The sequence below is a fragment of the Saccoglossus kowalevskii genome, chromosome 5 (genome assembly GCF_978046115.1).
Source record: "Saccoglossus kowalevskii chromosome 5, keSacKowa6.1, whole genome shotgun sequence".
NCBI classification, from domain to species: Eukaryota; Metazoa; Hemichordata; class Enteropneusta; family Harrimaniidae; genus Saccoglossus; species Saccoglossus kowalevskii.
Genome location: NC_140645.1, coordinates 19,308,367 through 19,333,224, shown reverse-complemented (window position 1 = coordinate 19,333,224; position 24,858 = coordinate 19,308,367). Strand labels below are relative to the sequence as shown.

General features: G+C 34.8%; 1 protein-coding gene across 7 annotated transcripts in view; it reads left to right on the top strand.

The window, feature by feature from the left end:
• LOC100374488 (rho guanine nucleotide exchange factor 11-like) overlaps positions 1-24,858 on the top strand; it is a 212,501-nt gene that overhangs the window by 153,824 nt on the left and 33,819 nt on the right. For 6 of the 7 annotated variants that reach the window (XM_085499204.1, XM_085499207.1, XM_085499202.1 and 3 more), the window contains 11 exons: positions 1,121-1,174; positions 2,327-2,536; positions 4,341-4,544; positions 16,347-16,532; positions 18,843-18,950; positions 19,387-19,485; positions 20,341-20,383; positions 20,501-20,735; positions 21,593-21,758; positions 22,417-22,531; positions 23,512-23,679. In XM_085499204.1, the coding sequence (XP_085355330.1) occupies positions 1,121-1,174; positions 2,327-2,536; positions 4,341-4,544; positions 16,347-16,532; positions 18,843-18,950; positions 19,387-19,485; positions 20,341-20,383; positions 20,501-20,735; positions 21,593-21,758; positions 22,417-22,531; positions 23,512-23,679 (1,588 nt within the window). The remainder of the gene's footprint in view (positions 1-1,120; positions 1,175-2,326; positions 2,537-4,340; positions 4,545-16,346; positions 16,533-18,842; positions 18,951-19,386; positions 19,486-20,340; positions 20,384-20,500; positions 20,736-21,592; positions 21,759-22,416; positions 22,532-23,511; positions 23,680-24,858) is intronic. The other variant, XM_085499205.1, reaches the window with a different exon arrangement.

Below are 24,858 nucleotides of genomic sequence, written 5' to 3'. Positions count from 1 at the left end.
AACTGTTGTGTAATGATCGAAATACATGTAGATCAATTATATAAGCTTCACAGAGAAAGGAGGATTTTTTTTTCAGGAGAACATATGCAAAATAGTTCAAAAAGCGATCATTTTTGACCTTTTCCATATTAATGTTTAAAATTTAAAACAATTTTCATGATAGTCATATGTAGCCCTCAAAACACTACATATCAATTTTTTAGCATAGGTCACCAAACATATTTTGAAATATGATGGAATGTTTCTGCCATAGGAACTAATTTAATTTAGTTTCTGAATTTTAAACATAATAGTAACCTTCCCCACTGTCTTGTATTATTTCAAGGAATTCCGAGTATTTTTCATTCAAAAGTAACAAACTAACTCAAATCAAAAGTTCCCCCAATGCAATTGTTCGATCCCAGGAATTGACAGGATCCTCTTTAAACTGCTTATTTTTTCAATTACACAATAATAACTTGTGTCGATATCTTGTATACCGGTATTATATCGTTTCTAATATTCTTTATGCATGACCCCTAGAGGTTACACATCCTGGTACTTTTTGGGGGTATAATTGGCCTGTAACAGAATAATTTCCAATATTATACATCAATTGTTGACATATTTGAATATTTATGAATTTTACCGATAACTGCTTAAAATTATTTTTACGAGAAATTGTAAAATTCTCATCGATACTGAATTTGTACCCCAGAAAATACCAGGATGTGTGACCTTTTGGAGGTTATGCATAAGGACTATTGCATTCACAATTAAACCTTATTTTTGTTTTTATCATGGCATCAGAATAAAAAGAAATTATTTGATGTGCTTAAGCGACGGCGAAAGGTGGGGAGAAGACTATACCATTATTGCATGGGTTCTGCAGGGATAGAGGTGGAGGGGCTCAATCAGTGCATGGGTGTTCATGTACATGTGTTTTCTCTGTAATAGATCTGTTGTTTCTGACATGGAATCATACTGTTAGTTACATCGTCTGCAGTCATCATGGTTCGATAATGGTTGTTTAGTCAGTCGGCTTATGTTGGTGGTCTGATGTGTACATGCCTGATGTAAATTTCTTAAAATGCTTGAAAATAATTTGTATTTACTTGTTGTTTTTCTTTTTTTTTCTCAGAGTGACGGTGAAGTGTGGGTGAAAAATACAATTAAATACAATCCAGCACCATGGGTTAGTTATTATTCTTGTTATTATGAATGAAAATATCATACATGTATTACGCCAAATAAAATAAACAGTGACCATGCCTGCATTTCGTTTCTGCCCATCTATGTAAAATACTTTATTTTAGCTGAAAAGACTTTTTAGGTGATTTGTATGGAATTTATAGGAAATTTATATTCGCTGGATTTTATTTGAACATAATTACCCCTTGAGCGAAAATAAAATCCAACCAAAAATATTTTAAAGTATGACCACTAGAGGGTGCTCACTTCCTGTTTATTTGCATGCTGGACCATTTATCTTCAGCAGAAAACTATTCCCATATATATAATGATGCACCAACAACGGAAAAACTTCCTTCAGCCCCCACTCCAACCTAAGACTTCAGCCCCCTCACCCGTAATTCTAACCCTGCCCTTCCAGCCCCCCCCCCTAATGTAGTTGCTTCTCCAGATAACAGATAACCATACATGTCTTAAAGATAGGGCAGGGAATATACAACAATTGGAGGGGGGGCACAGGATGGGCAGGGTTAGAATTATAATTATGGGTGAGGTGGATCTAAGGAACTCTTACCCAAACAAAATGCACAGCAACATTTTATCGAAGCTCATAAGTTGGGAATCTATAAATATTTTTCACTTTAAGACAAGGAAAACATGATTTCTATGACAAATATGTCAATTAAAGGTTCTACCTATACACCTACCTATTTTGAATGTATCTCAAAGCACACTATTATATTTTCTCTATTACCGTAAAATCTGTATTAGAAGCCGCATCCCTAATAGAAGTCACACCCATCTTTTTGAGTAATTTCAAAAATTCATCATTTCTCATATGTGTAGATGCTCTAATAGAAGTCACACTCCTTCTGTTGCATTGTACCATTTCAATAGAAGCCGCAGTTTCTATTACAGTTTTTACAGTAGTAGCACATGTGCTGATTTAAATGGTGTGTCTATGGCTAAAATAAGTCATATTTTAATGATGCATCTACACATGTACAATAAATACAATTGTTGGTTTACATGCGCTTCTAATACAGTTCAGTAAATACTGTATTCATTTCATTTGATCGGAGCCCTTCCTCCAGTAGAAAATAATCCTGTACCATGTCTGTGACTGAAAAAACAAATTCAACTTTCTTTCTTCCAGCTGAAAGACGGGCCAGACCACAAAAGGCACAAATCTGATCCAGAGAGATGCTGCCAAGTCCAGTCAGATTTGCCAGGTTCAGGAACAAAAATTAAAAGGAATCTCTCTGATGCAGCGGACAAAGAATCTAAAAGACATGCCATGTCATCAGGAAACAGTGACCCCAATGTGAACACTGAAGCAATCACAGCAGTTGATTTTGCAGTCAGAGTAAGTCACATTTTTGGGGTGATTTTTTGCAAAGTTGTGCTATTTTAGGTTCCTACATTAATCTGGCATTCATACTGATAACATTTTATAGATATATGAATATTAAATAACTATGCAAATTAGATCATTATTATTCAAAAAAGTATGCAAATGAGGACAATATGTGATCAGAAAGACCTGCCATGTCATCAGGAAGCAGTGGTCACAATGAGGAAATTAAAGCAATTACAGCAGTTGATTTTTGAGTCTTCATGAGAATATGTCTATTACTAGATAGTCAGAGTGCCATTCTCCTCTTATGAAACACCTGCTACAGTTTGTCGTATCAGAGACCACTTTTTCAAATGAAATTTTATTTCATTGTTTGGCAATAAATTATAGGACTGTAAACCTTTTAATTTTTGTTCAATTCCTCACATCTTGTAAAAATATACGTGTCTCCTCCATGCATTGATTTCGTTGTACACAATAATATTCTGGTACCTGATTTATGCAAATTAGGACTTTGATTTATGCAAATTAGGACATTGATTTATGCAAATCAGGACATTGATTTATGCAAATTAGGACATTGATTTATGCAAATTAGGACATTGATTTATGCAAATTAGGAAGTTATTGTTTTCCTTGTAAATTTTGAACTTAAACCCACTGAATATGCTCAGAATTTCAAAATAGTGAAATTAAATGCCAGAGAAAATAGTTTTAACAGTATTGTATAACTATGCAAATCAGATCATTGTTATTCAAGATTTTGGGCAAATTGGGACTTTAACAACAAGAGCTATACAGCATGAATAATAATAATAATTTTATTACACAACCAAAACCATCAGATGGTTTAGTATGGTAAATAACAAAGACTAAAATAATAAAACTAATTAAATGAAAGTAAAAAATTAATAGGACAAAATAGAAAAAACAAAATAGAAGTATAAAATAGTGAAACTAACATTGCATAGAAAAAGACATTGGTTCTCTCATAGGTTAGATGTGTATTTATATAATTAAGTGATTCCATTGAATAATGTATTTTTCAAAAATTTAGAGAGGGCAAGGTCATGTTTCATTATTTTAAGAAAAACATCTGTATATTGTTTGCTAGACTGGCGCAGTCGGGGCGATTAATTTGTTTTTGTAATTTAAATAAAATAAACAAAATTCGCGAAAAGAAGGTGTAACTGCGAAATCACCCCGACTGGTTTATTCTGCATGGCCCTCTATCGACACTGCAGGAACCCGTCGATTTTTCAACGGGTAAATATGTTAATGAGCGTTCTAGTTGACAATCATCTAAGCCAATCTCAGCGTCTCTTCAACTGACCTCGGACCGAGAATACGTCAGCTGATTTTTTTTTTAATTCTACGACTAGAAACTACATTAAAACCTACGTTTTACAGTTTCTATGCTACATTCTTAGTCTATTTACGACGACTACGACAAACTCTAATTTCAACGTGCCGCCTTGTTTGGTCTGCAGTGTGACCTTTACCATGTTGACCTCATTATGCACGTATTTACGCGCCCACCTCATTATAATACGTGCAATTCATGAATATTTAATAGCAATGAATTTCTTACAGAATAAACCAGTCGGGGTGATTTCGCTCTAACACCCCCATTTCGCGATTTTTTTATTTTATTTAAACTACAAAAACAAATTAATCGCCCCGACTGCGCCAGTCTAATTGTTTGCCTGTGATTTTTGTAGTAATGTATTAATTTACTCATTGAATGCTCATCAATTGCCATTTTCATTTTCCAAATACATCATTTAATTTTATTGTGCCTTCCTGTTTTTAGAGACACTCGGCGTCTTCAGACAAGGTAGCACGGGACAGCGACAGCGACCATGAGGTCTCCAGCGAGGCTGTATCACCGGTGAAACAACACCATTATGAAGAGGTTTTGTTGCAAGATACTATTGATACAAGTCCGTCAAATGAAGATGCACAGATGGATCATGCGGAGAATCCTAACCTTGTAACAAGTCCAGTAGAACTACCGGTAAGGGTTATTTTTGAACAGTTTCCTCCACATGCTAATGCATGCATTGAATGGCTCTCAGATTACTGTAAATACATTAAATATTCACTGGGTTTTAATTTTGCTGTTTGCTAAAATGAAAATCACATGAACTCAACATTACATTAGACTTCAGTGTTTCCCTGGCTTATTCGTTAACCTAAAACTTAGTGAATATGCTCAAAATATCAGAATAGTGAAATAAATGTTAGTGAAAATAAATGGTTTTACATTATAGAGCTCTTGGATTTCAAAAAAAATTGCAAGAGGGAGCACTGCAATTCAGCGGCGCCACCAAGTGGGGGAGATAGGGTTCTTCCTACCCGGATGTAGAGTTTTTGATAATTCTAACTTAAAATGGAGCATTTTATGGCTTCCTTGAGGCCAAAATTACTATCAGACAGGTCACAGTTGAAGACTGTGGCCACATGTGATCCCTGGTCAATCAGAATTTTACGGTTGCCAGAGGATCTGCTTCCCAAGGTAAGGGGCGCATGGCCATGGCATGAGGGCGCTGCGCCCCTGTTCCTTTTTTTTAAAAAATCCCTGCTAAACATTGATTTTCATTGTTAGGAAGGCAACTGTAATAACCATATAGTTTCAGTGCTTGTAATAACTGTATTTTAGAAGCACACGTATAGCCAAATTGTTTATCAGCTGTCTTATTTCTGGTCTTTTTTTGTCTCTTTAAAATTGATTGGGAGCCAACAATGGCCTATCTAGACAAGGTAACATGAGTGATTAGGAGAGCTGTATGTGTATGTATACTATTAAATATGGTTTGGGTCTTGATTTGGGTGAGTGATAGACGAGTGGAGTGGACAGTAGTTTTAAAAGTAAGGTTTTATACCTACCTGCAGTAAAATTGTTCTATAGTCTACTAATTAATTTTTGCTGAAAAAACTTTTTTGGTGTTTATTGATGAGTTGATTGTAAAATACGAGTATAGGAGAAAAGGTATTTTCGCTAGATTTTATTTTCACTGGATCACTTCAGCAAAAATAAATTCCAAGTGAAAATAAAGTATTTATACATGAACATATGCATCTAATCTCAAGTGTCCCACTCAAAATTTGGTGCAAATATTTTCACATTTTGTAAAATTTTCACTAAATTTCGTCATCATTTTGGACCATACAGACAGTTTTTAGCTCCACTGTCGACTTTGTCGAGCGGAGCTTATCATATGAGTGATTGTCCGTCGTCGTCGTCCGTCGTCGTTGTCGTCCGTGTCAATGTTTTACTTTTTTGACTTCTTCTTGAAAACTACAAGCCTGAATGATTTGATACTTGGTGTATATGTACCTTGGGCAGACCTCTCTTAGGTTTGTTCATTTCATGTTGATATCTTCAATTCTCTAATTTTGGTGAATATTTTTGTAATTTTTGGTAAAAAGTGATATTTTCGACTTCTTGTTAAAAACCAATAGTTCAATTGCTTTGATATTACATATTTAGATACTACATGTAGACCTTTCTCAGATTTGTTCGTTTCGTGATGATATCTTCGATTCTATAATTTTGGTGAATATTTTTGTCATTTTTGGTAAAAAGTGATATTTTCGACTTCTTGTAAAAAACCAATAGTCTGATTGCTTTGATATTACATATATAGGTACTACATGTGGACCTCTCTCAGATTTGTTCATTTTGTGATGATATCTTCAATTCTCTAATTTTGGTGAATATTTTTGTCATATTTGGTAAAAAGTGATATTTTCGACTTCTTGTTAAAAACTGTAAGTCCGATTGCTTTGATACTATACATATTGTTCATTTTCTAATGATGTCTTCAGTTCTTTAATTGTAATGTGCACTGCTAACAGCGGAGCTATCTCAGCCGATAGGCTGCTTGTTGGTATTACTTTTAGTTTTTTTATCGAAACTTTTGTTTTTCAACTGGGTAGAAAATTGTTTTGTAGGTGGTGCCAAAAATGTTGACAGTGGCACTCAAAGATTTAATTATTTAATTAATTAATAATCTAGAGCAAATAGGGATTTATTGAATATGTAACCAGGGTACATATCTTGTGGAAGACATTAGCGCCCTCATGGTGAGGTGCGGGGCATATTGTGTAACTGGTATGTATCAGTATTTATAGTGGCCTTAATTGAGTACTGTAAAATGACTAATTTTCACTGGGTTTAAATTTCACTGATTTACCATTTCAGGCATATTCAGTGGGTTTTAAATTCACGGTTTCATCATTTAGATAATGTGTTCTGTGCTAAATTTTACATATTCACTGGGTTTTAATTTAGCGCATTTTTCCAGTCAGCGAAATAAGCTAAATTAAAACCCAGTGAATAATTAATCCTTTTACAGTATTACGCACTTTTTGAACTCTTTACTATTATTCAGCATTTGTATGCATTGTTCTCTCTAAAGTAAATATTTTAGCTGTGTTATGAATCCGCCGTAAACTTACCCTTATACGCCCCTCGGCACAAGCAAGGCAAAAAAAGCAAGATATTTACAGTTAGAGGCTAGTACATAATGATGCGTAAATACAGACTTTACGCTATTATAGGGTTTGCCTAACCGCATGCACTACAATATACCCTTAAGCGTGTCCTAAGTTTCGCAAACATGCATCGTTTACTGCAGTTTGTTAGTTCTGCACTTAAATGCTTACTCTTCATGTGTGTTGCCACTTTTCATCGATATTTATATTTATGGGAAATCAAACGTGCTCAGTCAGATGTGTTCTACTTTTAGCGGTAATCTAAATGTTAATCAAATTATGTTGCCATGGTAACTAACATAGGGGAAGCCAATATGTTACCTATAATTTAACCTAAGTAATGGTTCAGTGGTTAGCATACTGTAAAATACTTTTTTTTTGGCTTGGAATTTTTTTTTGCTATTTTCGCTGAAGGGATGATTTAGTCAAAATAAAATCCAGTGAATATACTTTTTTTTTCTATATTTCACATTCAACTCAGTGAAAATCAATTCAAGCTAAAATAAAGTATTTTAACAGTATTCATCTTTCATCAGCAAGGTTCTGGTTTAGATTCCCAGAGCTGACTTTTTACTCAGCAGTCTGCCCTGCCTTCTAAGCCTGAGGTATTATGCTAGTTCCTTTGTTTTGTCTGTACATTTTTATTTTTCGTGATTGTGCCAACGTTTTTGCCCTGCAACACCTTGTATGCAATTTTCCCCTCGTTTCTAGCTTGCACATTTCATTTTATTTTTTTTAACAAATTTTCTGGCCACCTCCCATTATATCAAATGCTCGACCTCTAAGGAAGGAGATCGTACACTTGATGTCCATCTTCACATTGTGTGGAAACTAGGAGAGGACCAGCCTGAGATGATGATACATCAAGACAACATAGTTTGATTATAACCAGTTTAACATACCATGTCCTTGAACTTGACAATGGATAAGCATGTGCAAACATAACAACATGTGATTTCTGAAGTTCAAGTGCCCACTTGAGTGTTAGGATAAGTTCTTTGCATTTGTTGACTTTTTTAGGGATGCGTCCAGCCAAGGGGAGTGACCTTTCGAGTGTTGTCCAACTACTCGTCACTCTCGGTATCTGTACCTAAAACTGAGAAAAAGTAATGTATACATGTTAGATTGCTGATGAGCCATACCGCTGATATTCACAGCTTCCCGTTCCCTTACTGCATCTCCTTATATATGCGTAATTAGAGTAAACCCCCTCTATCACGGCCACTTCAAAGTCCAGATTGCTATCACACCATTCATGCACAGCTTTCAGTTCACATTCCACTCTGAGGTGCATCCCCTCAACCACGACCATTCTAAAGACCAGATTGCTATCACTGATTGAGATATACTTGCTCATGTTTCCATGGCAACAAAAAATTTAAGTTTTCTACATAGCATTATGTATAAATTATGCGTAGACTATCAGTAATTAGGATTTGAATTAAAAAATATGAACATGGCCACTCAAACTTTTTTCAGCATATTGTTGTCAATCAAACTTTGCAAAATTGCTCATAATTAAAATGCTTCGTATATATAAATAATTCCCTGCATAGATATGATTATTTAAATTGTGACCTTTATGCCACCTATCCCATAATATGCCAGGTGAGCTGTATAATGTAATGGATATATTGAAGTGTAATCCAACACTAAGTCTATATACCTTTCTCTGTAGCCTGTGTTTCCAACTGGTCTGCTGTATTATAAACACAGCACTGTTTTGCTCCAGGGTCCTTCTCACATACTCCTAGTTCAGTTTTAAAATTATCACTTTTTGTCACTGTGATGCTTTAATTAATTTGTATTGATTGACGATAACTGTACAGACCTCGCTTGGTATCTGTTTTGTTTATGTGTAGGAACAATTTAAACTGGTTTCAACTTCCCCGTCCTGCAGTCAAGCCATATTTTGGAGTTCCCCCTTAGCTAAGAACTAACATACCGTGTTAGTGGCTATGTGATGTCATTCATTTTTGCCGACTAATTTTAGAAGTCTTCGTCATACCTCCACGTTTGAGTCGCCTCCAAAAAAACAAATTCTGGAAAGTTATAACCGCAGTAACTGGATGGCATTTTCGCCCATTTCTTCATGAATTCTCCGTGCCAATGTAGCTGTGAGTTTGACCCATGGGTAGAACAGGTAAGACTATTCAGTGTTTGTGTAAGTTGACCTGTCGGCGGGTCATCACTTCAACACTCCCCGACATCACCACCTCACCCCACCCCACCCCACCCCTCTCACACACACCCCCTCATGTGAATATTATGAAATATCTGAATTATTTTTGCTATACTGTTATGTGTAACTCTGATTCTTGTTTATTGGAAATACAATCCATATGGATCTCTGTACGTTGATCTTGGCTCTGAACTGGCATTGTTCATAGTTTGTAAATGTCCCAGTGCTTGCAAGGACTTGATGTCCTTAAAGTCGCTTTGTCATCCTGGCAGGATTGAAGTGAATTATCAGAATTTCATCAATCTACAAGATTTTTCCAATCATGAAATTTATCAAATTTGTTTTCTTAAATATCTTTTTGTCCGGGGGACATTACAAAACATGCACTGCTATCTTTTCTGACGTTTTTTTTTGTTATATGATGCTAATTAATTGCAAGTATATGTGTGCAAGCCAGTCTTCCAAACCTGACACCATGGTTTGGAAGGCAGGGTAGACTGTACCCAGATTTATAAGGCTGAGTATATAGTACATATATATAGCTCTGGGAATCGAACCCAATTAAAACATCTCTGATGCAAAGTGACCATGCCACCTTCTGCACCATCACTCAGGATTAAATTAAAATAAATTGTATCATTAAGGAAAAACATTTTCATAAATATTTGTCATTAATTCTAATAATTGTTAACCTGTCTTGTGCTAGGTGTAATATAAAAGGAGGAATAACTAATTTTAGCGAATTTGATGTTGCAGGGTTATTTACTAAGTTTTAAATTCACTTTTTTTTAGAAAATCAGTAAATTCTATTATTAGATTTAATTCAAGTGAGTTTAAATAGTCATATAAGGAAATGCAGTGTATGCTATTTTTACTTGCAAACTTTGCATGCTTTGCAGCCTTGCAGCAACCGGAACAATTCTCATTGAACAGGAACCTGGTTGATTTCCTTCATAATTTGCTGTCTATTTTACAATTAATTAATTTGCAATGAAATGTCCACAGTCTTCATATCAGTGCAATGACCTTTGGAAGCCTGGACAATGTGTTTTGGCAGCTTACCCTCTTTAACAATAGATCTGAATTGTATATTCTTTTGCGGTTTTCACTTCCTTTTTTCAGTCCGTTTATAAAAATTCAAAATACTATTTTTTTTTTGTACGAAGATTATGTAGATACAATTGCAGGTTTGTTATGAAACCCTTTTTTTGATGATGTGGTATCAGTGTTATGATGCGATATCTGTGTTATGCTGTATCGGTTTTATGATGCGGTATCTGTGTTATGCTGTATCGGTTTTATGATGCGGTATCTGTGTTATGCTGTATCGGTTTTATGATGTGATATCAGTGCTATGATGCGGTATTGGTTTTATGATGCGGTATCTGTTGTGATGCGGTATCAGTTTTATGATGCGATATTTGTGTTATGATGCTGTATCCTTATTATGATGCTGTATCCTTATTATGATGCTGTATCCTTATTATGATGCTGTGTGTTATGGTGTGACATTAGTTTTGCGATGCGGTATCTGTGTTATGCAGTATCAATGCTGTATTTTTGACATTGAAATTTCAAGATCCACCTGAGTCAATAGAACCATTGTATCTTGGTGTGTGGCCTGTTTTTGACCTCAAGGATGTTAAACACACTTTAATTTCAGTGCAAAAGTTATTAGACAAATGTTGGTGAGGTGCGTGCGGAACTCATCTTCGTTGTTCACGTAAATTATCCTCACTTTCCCCAATCATTGGCAAACTGAAAATCAAGTATTTCATAGTAAGTAAACATAGCTATTGTATGTACATGTACAGTAGTCTGGTTTGATATGAGTGCTATACGCAAACACCAACCTCTTACTGTGTGTAACAGACAAGCAATGCCACTTGACCTACGAATCCTACTGATGATAAATTCAGGCCCTTAACATGCATGCTTGACCCCTAAAGGTCACACATCCTGGTATTGCTCTTAAACATTGTGTTATCATAGTCTTGTATTCACGCTTCCAGGTTTCCTCAAATATCTCTCAAGCATTCTGGAGCTTTCTTGCCAGACAAATTTATTTAGGGTTGAGATGTTAAGAATAATTGACATCACATTTGAACACTTTTTCTTTACATGATCAGAATCAGATGGTGGTATAATAGAAATCTGTCACTGAATGCAAATGTTCAGAAGGCTCAAAATGCTTTTTGTTGCATTCTGTGCTGTTGTCTCATTAAATTATTAACTTCAGAGGGGAAAAAGATGTATTATAAGGTTAGCACAAGAATACTTAAAAGTATACACTCAGGCAGTACGGGGTCGCGTCTATGCATATACTTCATGCATATACTTTGCAGTATTCCTGTGTGTGTTTGTGACAACTTCACTAATCTGCCGAGTAGCAGTATACACTCAAGCAGTACGTGATTGCATCTATCACTATGATCACCGTACTACCTTTATGCATATACTTTGCAGTATTCCTGTGTGTGTTTTCATGACAACTTCACTAATCTGCCAAGTGGCATTTCACCAAATACTGGTATGCAAACACTGTGCAGTGTCATACTTTTTAGACCATGACTCCTCTGATTGTTTGGCTATATGTTGATGACTTTTGACCTTTGACAGAAAACGTCCTTGATGTGGGCACATTGTTGTGGTGTTAAGATGCTTTTTAAAATTTTGCATCAATTAATTAACTCTTATTCAACTTATGTTATTTTACAGTAATTAACGTACTGTAAACAATTTAATTTTTGCTCCTAGAAATTTTCATGATTTTAGAATTTCATGAATTTTGCAAACATCTCTGAACACTTTTCACGGCTACAAAATTTTACTGATTCATGAAATTTGTGAAAATTATGTTTATCGCAAAGGTGGTGTACAGTAGTTAATTTATGCTAGATAAGTACAGGTATGTATATTTCTATTGGGCATAGCGAGTTGGACTGTGTTGCATTCTTCTTGTTGATGCTTGCATACCCTTTACAAATGTTACACTGATTTTGTGGTATTTTAATGTAACCATGATGGTTACGCACAGTCACAGTGTTGTTTTTGTTTGTTAATCCATATAATTAGCATATTTAATTTATGCTAATTAAGACAGGGTTAACATTTCTATTGTTACATGTTACTTTATTATTGATTGTTTCTATGCTTAGCACTCTGGTTGCATGCCACCGTTCGTGTTGGTCCACGCCTCGTACAGTAGCTTTCACTTCCTCGCCAAAACGTCTGTTTCAGTTCTTTCACAGTTTTACTATTTTTTTCTATTAAGGGGCTAACTTGACAATAGCAATACCATGTTAAATCTTAGACAACAACAGCATTTTTATTTAAAATGTTGTCCTATAATCACTTGTTTTTAATCTCTAAATAATACACGTAAGTACTGTCCAATGTGATTTGCATGAAAGCCTAAGGATAGCATGTATAGGTCTCGGTAACCTACATATAGATTCAAACCATTTACTGTAAAATTACTGGGTTTAAATTTCACTGATTTAGCATTTCTGGCATATTCAGTGGGTTTTAAATTCACGGTTTTATCATTTAGATAATGTGTTCTATGCTCAATTTTACATATTCACTGGGTTTTAGCACATTTTTCAGTCAACGAAATAAGCAAAATTAAAACCCAGTGAATAATTAATCCTTTTACAGTAGTTCATCCAACATTATGCAGCATACACTTGCTTTAAGAACATAGAAAATAAAAACATACTAAAGATGCAGTATTACAAAACCTTTACATTTTTTAGCTCATCGTCCGTGTCAACTTTTTAGCTCCAATGCCGACTTTGTCGAGCGGAGCTCATCATATGAGTGATTGTCTGTCGTCGTCCGTGTCAATGTTTTACTCGTTCGACTTCTTCTTGAAAACTACAAGCCTGAATGCTTTGTTACTTTGTGTATATGTTCCTTGGGTAGACCTTTCTCAGATTTGTTCATTTCGTGATGATATCTTCAATTTTCCAATTTGATGAATATTTTTGTAATTTTTGGTAAAAAGTTACATTTTTGTCTTGTTGAAAACTGCAAGTTCGATTGCTTTGATATACGACAGGTGGACCTTCCTCAGATTTGTTCATTTTGTAAAAATCTTCAATTCTCTAATTTTGAATATTTTCATTTTTGTTAAAAAGTTACATTTTTGTCTTGTTGAAAACAGGAAGTTCAATTGCTTTGATACTATACATGTAGGTACAGATAGACCTCGTACAGATTTGTTCATTTTCTAATGATATCTTTAATTCTTCACTTTCCCAACATACTTTAAAATATACAACCGTAAAACATTGGAATTCTCTACCTGAGCCAATCAAACAAATTACTAATAGAATAACTTTCAAAAGTTCCCTAAAACAACATATACTGAACACCGTACTTTAATATTTAAATACTAGCTTTATCATATGTATGATACAAATATTATTTGCAGCTAAACTTTATTTGTACTTGCCCACGATTGTTCCACTAATAATATGATGTGCAGAGTAGCGCATAAACAGCTTCATTTTTTTTTCTTTATTTTTTTCTCTCATTTTGTTTTTATTATTATTATTTTACTTATTTATTTCTGGAGATTTTGTTTTTTGTTTGTATGTGTATATATGTGTGTGTGTGCACGTATATATACATATATATATATATATATAGCCTGCATAGAAATGTATATTGGTTAGGATTGGGCCACAGACTAGATTAGTTCGGATGAACTACCTCTGTGGTCCACACCAAGAAATTATTATTATTATTGTTATTATAAGATTACTAGAATTGTTATTATTATTGGTGAAATAAATCATCATCATCATCATAAATCATCATAAATGTGCATGGCTAACACTAAGACCATCTCAGCCAAGAGGCTGCTTGTTTTTTAAAATTACATAAGTGTTATTTAGTGGGTTAGCAATGAAGTTTTTTACTTTTATCAACTGATAAGTTATATCAGAGCATAACACAAACTGTTCATTAGATATTTCCTACTTTGTATGATCTGTGTAGAAAACCTCTCACTGATTGCTGTAAGCATCACACGGACTTTGCATTTTGTACAGTACGGCGGGAGTATAGACCGACGCACAGCGTATGAGTGTATACTTTGCGGTATCCTCGTAATAACCTTATTATTATACATCTTTTCCTCCCAATGAGTCATCATTGGAATGCCAAAACCCCAAAAGTTTAGAACAGAATCAGCAAAGTTCTTTGTGTGGGATCCGCTCAAACCCCGGCGGCAGCCATCTTTGTTTTTATTATTAGATGAAGCTTACGCGCGTAATCATTCCATATTTGGAATTCGCATTTCCTAATATGGTAGGATGAAGATACCCCATAAAATACCGCAAAATTACGGCACGCTGTAACTTATGGCGTTACGGCGACAGATGTATAATAATGAATATTATGGTCAGTTATTAGACATCATTTCCTTGGTTCTGTCAAGTGTAGGCTAGCTCCAGTGCTCAAATATATCTGGATTTTTCGTTTTTCATAGTAATCATAAAGAACAGTGGACAGCAGGGATTGTGTTACCATTTTCAAGAAAATGTACTGGAGCTTGCGATATATATTCGGCATGGGACCCTTTTTTCGATTTAGGTGGGGGGATGCCTCTCTAATATTGGGGGTTCAGAATACAGTATATGTGGTTAACATAATCCACGACGGGAGGTGTTCCACAGATACTACCAAATGAGAATGCACTGTTAATCTTTGTAGTCACCTCCTTCACAGCTATCCTACAGTTGGAATGTACTTCACCTTAGAAATCATCCGTGAAATGTCTAAACACCATCTCAATTGCCAGGAATGTTGTTATTTGGTGTTTTATTGTCTTCTGAGTTATCCCAACATTGTTATCTGTGTAACTGGGGAGAGGGTTCTTGTTTCCTGTTAAACACACAATCAAAAACCCGAACTGGGCCAAATACCGCAGACACAATACACATTTACGAGAAATATGCAATCACTTTGCTAAGTAAATCTTGTATGAAGAGGATCGTATTCGGGGCAGAAATGTTGTTTACATGGAGGGAACCAGATCATCAACATGTCTGAGTTGTTTTTAGTTCCTGTATGTTGATCTTAAAGCATTGGGCTTATGTTATGTCTAAATCTGTTTGTCTGTCTGTTTGGAAATCTTGTTTTTCTGAATTCCAAAGTTTAATTGTTTTCAGCAAAACTGAAAATGATTAATGTGTTGATTTTAAAATATATCTTTTTTATGCTGCTTACAAAATCAAGATTAGAAATATATGGTCATGGAACTACTTTTCAAACAAACTGCGGGTCAAAATGTATGACAATTCTTGAGCCATTTACTATAAGTTTTTATTGTAAAAAAATATTGTCACATCATATCTCAAAATTGTGTTTGGTTACTTAGGCTGAAACATGGTCCATAGCTTTGGGAAAATCCTTTGAAAGTCTTTGAGTTGTCTTTAAATTACAGGAAAAATCAAAAAATCTTTGAAAAGTCTTTAAATTTCTTTAAAGTTATTAACTCATTTTAGAAAAGCCAGTTTTCTCAAGGGAACTACTTCGTGAAAAAATCAGATTTAGTTTTAGACTGGTACTTATGGTTGTCACAAATTGTTGCTTTAACATAGATTTTATTTTTAAAATAAAATAAAATAACATCACTCCATTCTCCGGCTGGACTTTGCAATGATGGTTTGACTTCTCTGGGGAGAAGACAACTAGATATGTTGTTTGCTGCATACATGGTCTTACATTGTATTCTCTTTAACAATATGTTGTATGTTTGTTTAAGTGTAGTATAAAAACTGCTAAAGTGAACCCTGGAGAGTGAGTCATCAGGAGATATAATTACAAGCAATGATTACATATTTTTCTCTACATTCACAGGCTATAGTTTGTATTGCTTTGGAGTTCTTTTGATATTCAGAGCATTATGTATATGTCTGTGGAGACGTACCGGCTCCAGGCACACTTCACGTTTTGTTTGATTTGTGTCCTAAAATAGGCGCTTATTAATACAAGTTCATTTCATTATATAAATAACGATACTGTCACGGTCGCGATAACTGCTGTACAGCCCTTGTGTTTAATATATATATATATATATATATATTTATTGCTGATGTTATATTGTGTTTTTTTTCTCCCCAGCTATCCCCATCTGAGGAAATCCAGTCTCCAACATCCCCGCAATCAACAGAGGTTGTTTTACAAAGGGCCGATGTGAATAATGTTGATTCCTACATGGATACGGCGGTGACGACAATACCACCGCCGTCAACCAATCAACAGATAGTATCCATGGAGGATGATGAGTTTGAATCTGATAATGAGCAAGTAAGTTGATATCTCTAGAGGGCGTCCTTCACACTATAGAGGGCTCCCTTTTTGTTTTGACACATGTAATACTACAATAAAATCTGTAATTCAGTATTCAGGGTAGAGTGAATGTCCTTAACTTGGGTCTAAATTAAAAAAGTTTCAAAAAAACAAAAACAAGAATGCATTTCTTAGCAGTAAATGATCAAAAATAATGTAATCCGGTTTCACTGTTTCACAAGGGAATATAAAACTTACTTGTTTTCAAGGTATTGCAAATGTTGATTATTACTCAGTTGTAATTATAATAATGTACAAAAAATCAATTCAACTGTTTGTTATGAAATGCAAGTAAAATTCAACTTAGTTTCATCGTAATTTATTCATCATCGAAAGCGAATGTTTTCTGTCACATGCAAACACTTGGAATGAAATATGATATCCGTCATTTTAGTTGGCCAGAAAGTGTTATTTGACCAATATTTAACCTGAATGCTGGGTGCTGCCACCATGTTCAAAACTTATTTGAATATGTTAATGGCGTTCAGCGACCTCATTGAATGGCAAACACAACACAGAATTAACTAACAATTGTAGTAGGATCTTTTGGCGTTAATTTTCACAATAAAACGGCATGATTTTTTTACACTTGAGGAAATTAGTAATTTTTGAAAGATTAATTAAGCAGTGAAAAAACATTTAGTGCTCTATAGTGATAACAGCTGTTTGTCGGATAAGAGCTTACCTATTCATGTTAGTCACAATGAATATTCTCGAATAGGTGTCAATGAATACGAAAAACCTTAAATGGACTCTAATTTATGCATCAGAAATAATTAAAGTCTTTGAAAAAAACGCCTAAATTATTATATAATAATATATTGTATATGTTGCAGCCAATCATGTGTGACTATTTGTCGTTGATGTATTAATATTTGACAACTGTTTTATTAATGTTTTATATATTTACAAACAAAAGATTTCCAGATTAATGTCAATTTTGTATCAGGTTTCAACGTTGACAAGCCGCCATTGATGAACAGTTACTTAGTTTCACTTGACATACTCGCTCAACAACAACAACAACAACAAAAAACAATTTTTGTTTCACTTTTATTTTACAGTGCCCCTTTCTTAAAACTTGTGGGGACCTTCTTGTCCCTACTTTGGTAATCCCTGGTGAGAACGCTGTAAGTTATGTTGGTGCGGCCTCAAGAAACTAAATTAAAAAATCGGTGTTCCCTTAACTCTTTCGCAGTACATTTATTTACTTTTGTTAAAATTTTGAACCGTTACAGAAAATCTGTTATCAAAACAACTTTAAATTTTTCATGTAAAAAAAACCCCAAAAACCAACTACTTTTTTGGTGGAAGATTAGAAAATTGGGTGGCTGCGAAAGGGTTAAGTGCGCATGTTCAGCAGTTTGTATTGCAGCATTTGTTGATAACCGCTTTACTGAAACCTCTGGACTGTTTAACCGTTATTGCGTACTTTGTATGTATGTAGGTAGTGAAATGATCAGAAATTGTTACAGTGTTTCAATGTTTTGCTAATTAAAATGATATGCAGGTGGGCCGTTATTCTTTCTGGAAGGATGTCTATGCTAGAATTGTGTAACAAAATTTGCCAAGATTATTCATTGGTGCTGAAAAAACAAATCAGTATTTAAGTCACTCAGAGCTGAAAGGACTCTGGCTATGATTATTTATCCTTCAGCAGAAATAATGGTCTTTGCTTAAGCAAGAGAATAACCTGGTATTGATCATTTACCCCAGATTTTGATTTTCTTGCATGTAAAATGGGTACGAATTTGCTGCCCTCAGAACTGAAATCGCACGTATCTAGTTGTTGGTTTTTAGATACTAGCTTCTAGATTTTAAAGGGTGGAGGTCGTCATGCATTGCGTGTTCGAATTTCATGTAAACAAACCATTTATTTTACATGCGTTGTTTGTTGCTATGAGTCCCATATCGAACATGACGTGGAATGGCGACCATCGTCCTTTAAGCTATCAACCTGTGCAAATTGTTCAATTTTGCACTTGTTGTATTAACATCACTCGCAATTATAGCTAACTGGTTCTGTGGACGCATCTCAACGTTTTTGTTGCGTGATTTCAATTTTTATTGCACACTTAGCATGGTGTTTTCTTGGAGAATTCCTTCATTAAAATAGACAGATATGACTTTGAAAAAAAAAAAAATGCTGAACTGCTAGATGGCAGATTGAAAAAAAATACATTTCTAAACTATAAAAGTATCGAAAAAATCTCTCTCTCCTGCTAGTGCAGGTGCAAAACTTGATCTATGATTTACTTTTTGTTACAGGTTATAGACCACGGTCCTTTCATAAGTCTAGATAAGTTGGAGAAGAAGCCTGCACATATTGCTGTGCTTTTGCATTATCTTATATCCAACAGTGATCCTTCAAGCATGGTAAGTAAAAACAAAAGTATTCATAATGTGGCCACTAGGTGGCGCTCATCCAAATATCTCAGGATATTATTCAAGGACTGGGTGGGAAAGAATGTATGGTGGAATAGTTTGTTGTTTATTGTGAATATTTATTAGTAAACTTATTCTTGGGTATACTGATTATTTATTTTGCATCTGAACATCCCAGTGCAAAATCAATTTGTGATTGCAGATGTTAAAGCGAGGGAGTCGTCAGATGTCAGATGGCCATAGCGTGTAATTGTTTACAAACAAGCATCTACCCATGAGCCTTTGTGTGCTTAAGCGTGTGTAGTTATCGCCGCTTGGGACTCAATTCCCGCACATGCACAGGTGACGACCCTCTCGCTTTAATATCCAGTCAGATATAAGACGTATTCAGTTTAATAAACAGGTACTCTCTTCATTATTTTCTTAGTTTTTCTATATTGTAACGGATGGCTACAGCAATGGTAGCCCTAAAGAAATGAGGAAATGGGCTTACGAGATCTATTCAACTTTCCTGGCTGATCAAGCTGTAAGTAAAATTGATTTTGCGGCATGTTAAAAAAAATACATTAAGTTTGTAAAAACATGCTTTTTTTGGAGAGGGTATTAATTATCAATAAAAAAATACAAGGCATGAAACCCACTTGTATCTACAACATCTATCTGCACCCTTCTCCCCTTACCATCGTCTATCTGTACCCCCTCCCCCACCTACATTATACAGTGTGCACATTGCCTTTTTTTGTGCACATATCAACATCTGCCTACTGTAAAACTGCTCTTATTTTGCGAGAGACAAAGTTCTGGCATTTTAGTGAGACATTGAAAATCCTGAAATTTAGTAGCAGTGAAAATTGTCCTGGGGACAGTGGGTTAACAACTTGAACATCATCAAATCAAATGCCATGAAATCTTCAAATCAAATGCCATAAAATCTTCAAATCAAATGCCATAAAATCATCCAATCAAATGCCATAAAATCATCAAATCAAATGTCATAAAATCATCAAATCAAATGCCATAAAATCATTAAATCAAGTGCCATAAAATCATTCAATCAAATGCCATAAAATCATCAAATCAAATGCCATAAAATCAAATGCCATAAAATCATAAAATCAAATGTCATAAAATCATCAAATCAAATGCCATAAAATCATTAAATCAAGTGCCATAAAATCATCCAATCAAATGCCATAAAATCATCAAATCAAATGCAATAAAATCATCAATTTTATAGCAGTTTACAGTATATCCCATTACCCTCTTCCTACAACATTTATCTCTCAATAGCCACCAATCGTATTCATCAAAATCAGACGTAAACTTTCTGTCAGTTTCTTTCTCTGTTCTGTCAATTAAACAAATCATGTTTTCTTCACAGCCTTTGAGAGTATTGGTGCCCAATGATGTGTTAGAATCAATAGGTTAGTACAATTCCCTTCATGCTTATAGAAATATTTCTTGAAAAATTCCTAGTTTCTGTTTTTAAAAGTTTAATCATCAGAAAAAAATATAAGAAAACAATTTTGTTTTTTCCTCAGGCATTGTGCTGGCCAACAAAATAGATAACTCTGATGCCATGCGAAGTATCTTTGTATTAGCAAGAGCTGCAGCTGCTGATGATATCAGGTACCATTTGGAAGATTTTCGTTCCAAGCGAGCACTTGGTCTTGGTACGCTTTACGGTGATCAGCAGCTTTCGGATTTGATGGACAGAAATACGGAAATTCAGATTGTTGAGCAGACTCTCATGCCTCATCTTGACCGACTTTCTGCGTAAGTTGATATCACTATTTGTCTCAATCTTGATGGGGAATGATTACAGATTCCTATTGTAGACAAAACCACCTGTCTTATGTAATTCACATTTAGCTGTGATACCTTTTCAAACATACTGTGGTCAGGTAAGAACGTTAATGGGATTTTGTGCTTCTATGAATGTATAGACAATTGTCCTTTGTATTGATCTGTACACAGAGAATACTCATTCAAGATTGTTACACTCGCGAAAGTTTCGTTAGATTTTGTTAATTGATGATGTATGTTACTATTATGGAGAGTAAAATTTGTTTAACATTGGGCAAAATAATGATCTGCATCTGGCCGGAAATCCCATGTACGGCCAGTAATATATCTTTATCTTTAATTTAGTTTTCTGCGTACAACCTTCAATTCTGTACTTAGCCCGCTTTAGTTGTGTTGCAAGCACTGTTTGCTCTAAGTTGATATAACTTGTCAATGATGCAACAGAAAATCATAAATTGGTAGTAAGAGTAATCTTGAAAAACATCTTGTTATGATCATGTTGTATTTCTGAAATAGCAGACATTTTTTAAAACAATATTCTTCAAATAATTTTCACCATTCGGTTCAGGTTTGGGCTTCATACAGCAAGCAATTGGTTGGATCAGAAAGTTTTATAATAATAAAATGATTCCTGAAATAGCACAAAGTATGAACTCAGACAGCGCAATGTTGCAACCTCCTCTACATACTCCCACTGTACTGCTTTTGTGGATACTTCTGACGTTTTCAACATCATTTTTAATAGATACCTTTCAAGGTGGTCACAATAACTTTAATAACTTATGTATTTATTAAATTTAAAGTTTATTCTTCCTTTTTGTCTACAGAGCTGAAGCGGAAAAGGACGACAAGAGCATAGCTATTGCATCATCCTTAACAACATTCATGAAACAGAGTGGGGTCAAAGTGCAGAACAGTAACAGCCCTCTTGAAAGGTTACCAAGCTTCACTGCAAAAGACAAATCAAAATACAAGTTTCCCAAAAATAAGAAGGTAAATGAGTACAGGCAAATGAACACACAAGATTCAAACTCACGACCACGGCAAAGCGTTATTCCACTGTGAGCAGATTTACAGTATGTTACAGTCACCAGTCCGAAAAGTCGGCTCTGATCAGCATCTTAATTAACGTGCCCTCCCAGTGACTGGATGAACATTTGTATACTGAATTTATATCAGACAATGGCATACATCCAGGGATTCTTTAAACAAGGAAACAGGGCCGCATCGCCCTCATGCCATGGCCATGCGCCTCCTTACCCTGGGGAGCAGATCCTCTGGCAACCATAAAATTCTGACTGACTAGGAATCACATGTGGCCACAGTCTTCAACCGTGACCTGTCTGATAGTAATTTTGGCCTCAAGGAAGCCATAGAACCCTGGTAGGGAGAACCTTATCTCCCCCACTTGGTGGCGCTGCTGAATTGCACTGCTTCCAGTTTTTTTCTAGAAAAACCCCTGTACATCTTAAGCCAGGTGAACTAAGTTTAGTTTCCCCTTTGGGACAAGTTCATGTCCACAGCACTAACAAACATATGAGTGGGACTAACATAAACACAGACAGATTACAAACCTATAAACATGCACACCTTGCATAAAATAAACGCAGTAGTACATATTTTTACTCTTTTATTTCTTTTGATATTTCAGCAGACTTATGTGAAAGGTCATCACTTTGTTGCTGTGCACTATCAGTCTATTGCACACTGCTCAGTGTGTGGTGGATTGTTATGGGGAATCGGTAACCAGGGTTACCAATGCCAGAGTGAGTATAAATACACATACATGTAGTAAAATTAAAATTTTGTGTCTCGCATCCATATACATTGTATGGACCCAAACTGAACGTGTTGCACTGGACTACCACTCTTCAAACGGCACATTGAGTTGAAGCGGGAAGGTCGTCACCTGAGCACGCACGGGAATTAAGTCCCAAGCGATGATAACAACACATGCTAAAAACGCAAAGGCTCATGGGTAGAAGCTTGTTTGTAAACAATGACACGCTATGGGCAACTGAAGCATGTGCAGGTGACGACTCCCCCTGCTTTTAAGGTTCTCCGACAAAAACAATATATGTATTTATTCAAGAGTGGATAAATAGGTAAGGGTAGGCAACCATAGTTTATGCTGAGTTTGCCTTGTGTGGTTTCAATGGGATCTTCCTTTCATATTGCCATGTATGCTTATGAAAGTTACATACCCTTATTTTTTTTATTTTCTACCCTCCATAAACTACAAATATATTGATTGCCATGTGCTGCCATTTCTATATGAAGTAACATTTGTAGGAGCTTTAAATGTTTTAAATTTTATTCCCACACTGAAAATCTTGATTGTATCATCCCCTGACTAATATATATACCATCAAAAGTTGAGATTATAGGTGGGATAAATTTCTGGGAAAGTGAGGCCAGGATATGTATGTTTAATATTTTTTTACTGAAAAGAACATAAATATACTTTTTAGGCATTGTTAAATTTTTTTTTACTTGCTGTTACACGTTTTTGCAAATGTATTTTTTTGTAGGTATAAATTGTTATAATGTGAATCAAATTGTTTTCATGTTCATCTCAAATAGCAAATATTAGTTGCCAAACTTCTCGTTTGAAAAGCAAATCTTAAATTTTGAATTAATTTTAATGTGTCTCCAATACTCTCAGCACACAGGAGTTCTTTCTAAACTTTCTTTGATATGTAAATTGGGAATGCATCTTTAACACAATTTGTTTTTGTTTTTGCAGGTTGTGAACAGAATATTCACAAAGGTACCTGTCTTTCAGAAGTACAGCACCAATGCTCTGGGAAAAGGAAAAAAGAGAAGAGTAAAATTCTGCCAAGGATACCACGACGTACAAGTGAAAACAGTAGCAAAGCTAGTATGTATGGCCAACCTCCATATAGTCCAACAGGTAGCCATTTCATCTCATTTCATACCATTGAATGTTCTGTTATGTCTTTATGTTATTATGTTTTCTAGTATGTTACATGCATGTCATACACAAGTGAAACATAGCACTGTTATGGTTCTAGTGTATTATGTCACATGCACCTGTCACACAAGTAAAACATAATACTGTTATGTTCCTAGTGTTATGTTACATATCCACATCAAACAAGTGAAACATAGCACTGTTGTGGTTCTAGTGTATTATGTCACATGCACCTGTCACACAAGTGAAACATAATACTGTTATGTTCCTAGTGTTATGTTACATATCCACATCAAACAAGTGAAACATAATACTGTTATGTTCCTAGTGTTATGTTACATATCCACATCAAACAAGTGAAACATAATACTGTTATGTTCCTAGTGTTATGTTACATATCCACATCAAACAAGTGAAACATAATACTGTTATGTTCTTAGTGTTATGTTACATATCCACATCAAACAAGTGAAACATAATACTGTTATGTTCCTAGTGTTATGTTACATATCCACATCAAACAAGTGAAACATAATACTGTTATGTTCCTAGTGTTATGTTACATATCCACATCAAACAAGTGAAACATAGCACTGTTATGTTCCTAGTGTTATGTTACATATCCACATCAAACAAGTGAAACATAATACTGGTATGTTCCTAGTGTTATGTTACATACATATGTCACACAAGTGAAACATAGCACTGTTATGTTCCTAGTGTTATGTTACACATCCACATCACACAAATGAAACATAATACTGTTATGTTCCTAGTGTTATGTTACATATCCACATCAAACAAGTGAAACATAATACTGTTATGTTCCTAGTGTTATGTTACATATCCACATCAAACAAGTGAAACATAATACTGGTATGTTCCTAGTGTTATGTTACATATCCACATCAAACAAGTGAAACATAATACTGTTATGTTCCTAGTGTTATGTTACATATCCACATCAAACAAGTGAAACATAATACTGTTATGTTCTTAGTGTTATGTTACATATCCACATCAAACAAGTGAAACATAATACTGTTATGTTCCTAGTGTTATGTTACATATCCACATCAAACAAGTGAAACATAATACTGTTATGTTCCTAGTGTTATGTTACATATCCACATCAAACAAGTGAAACATAGCACTGTT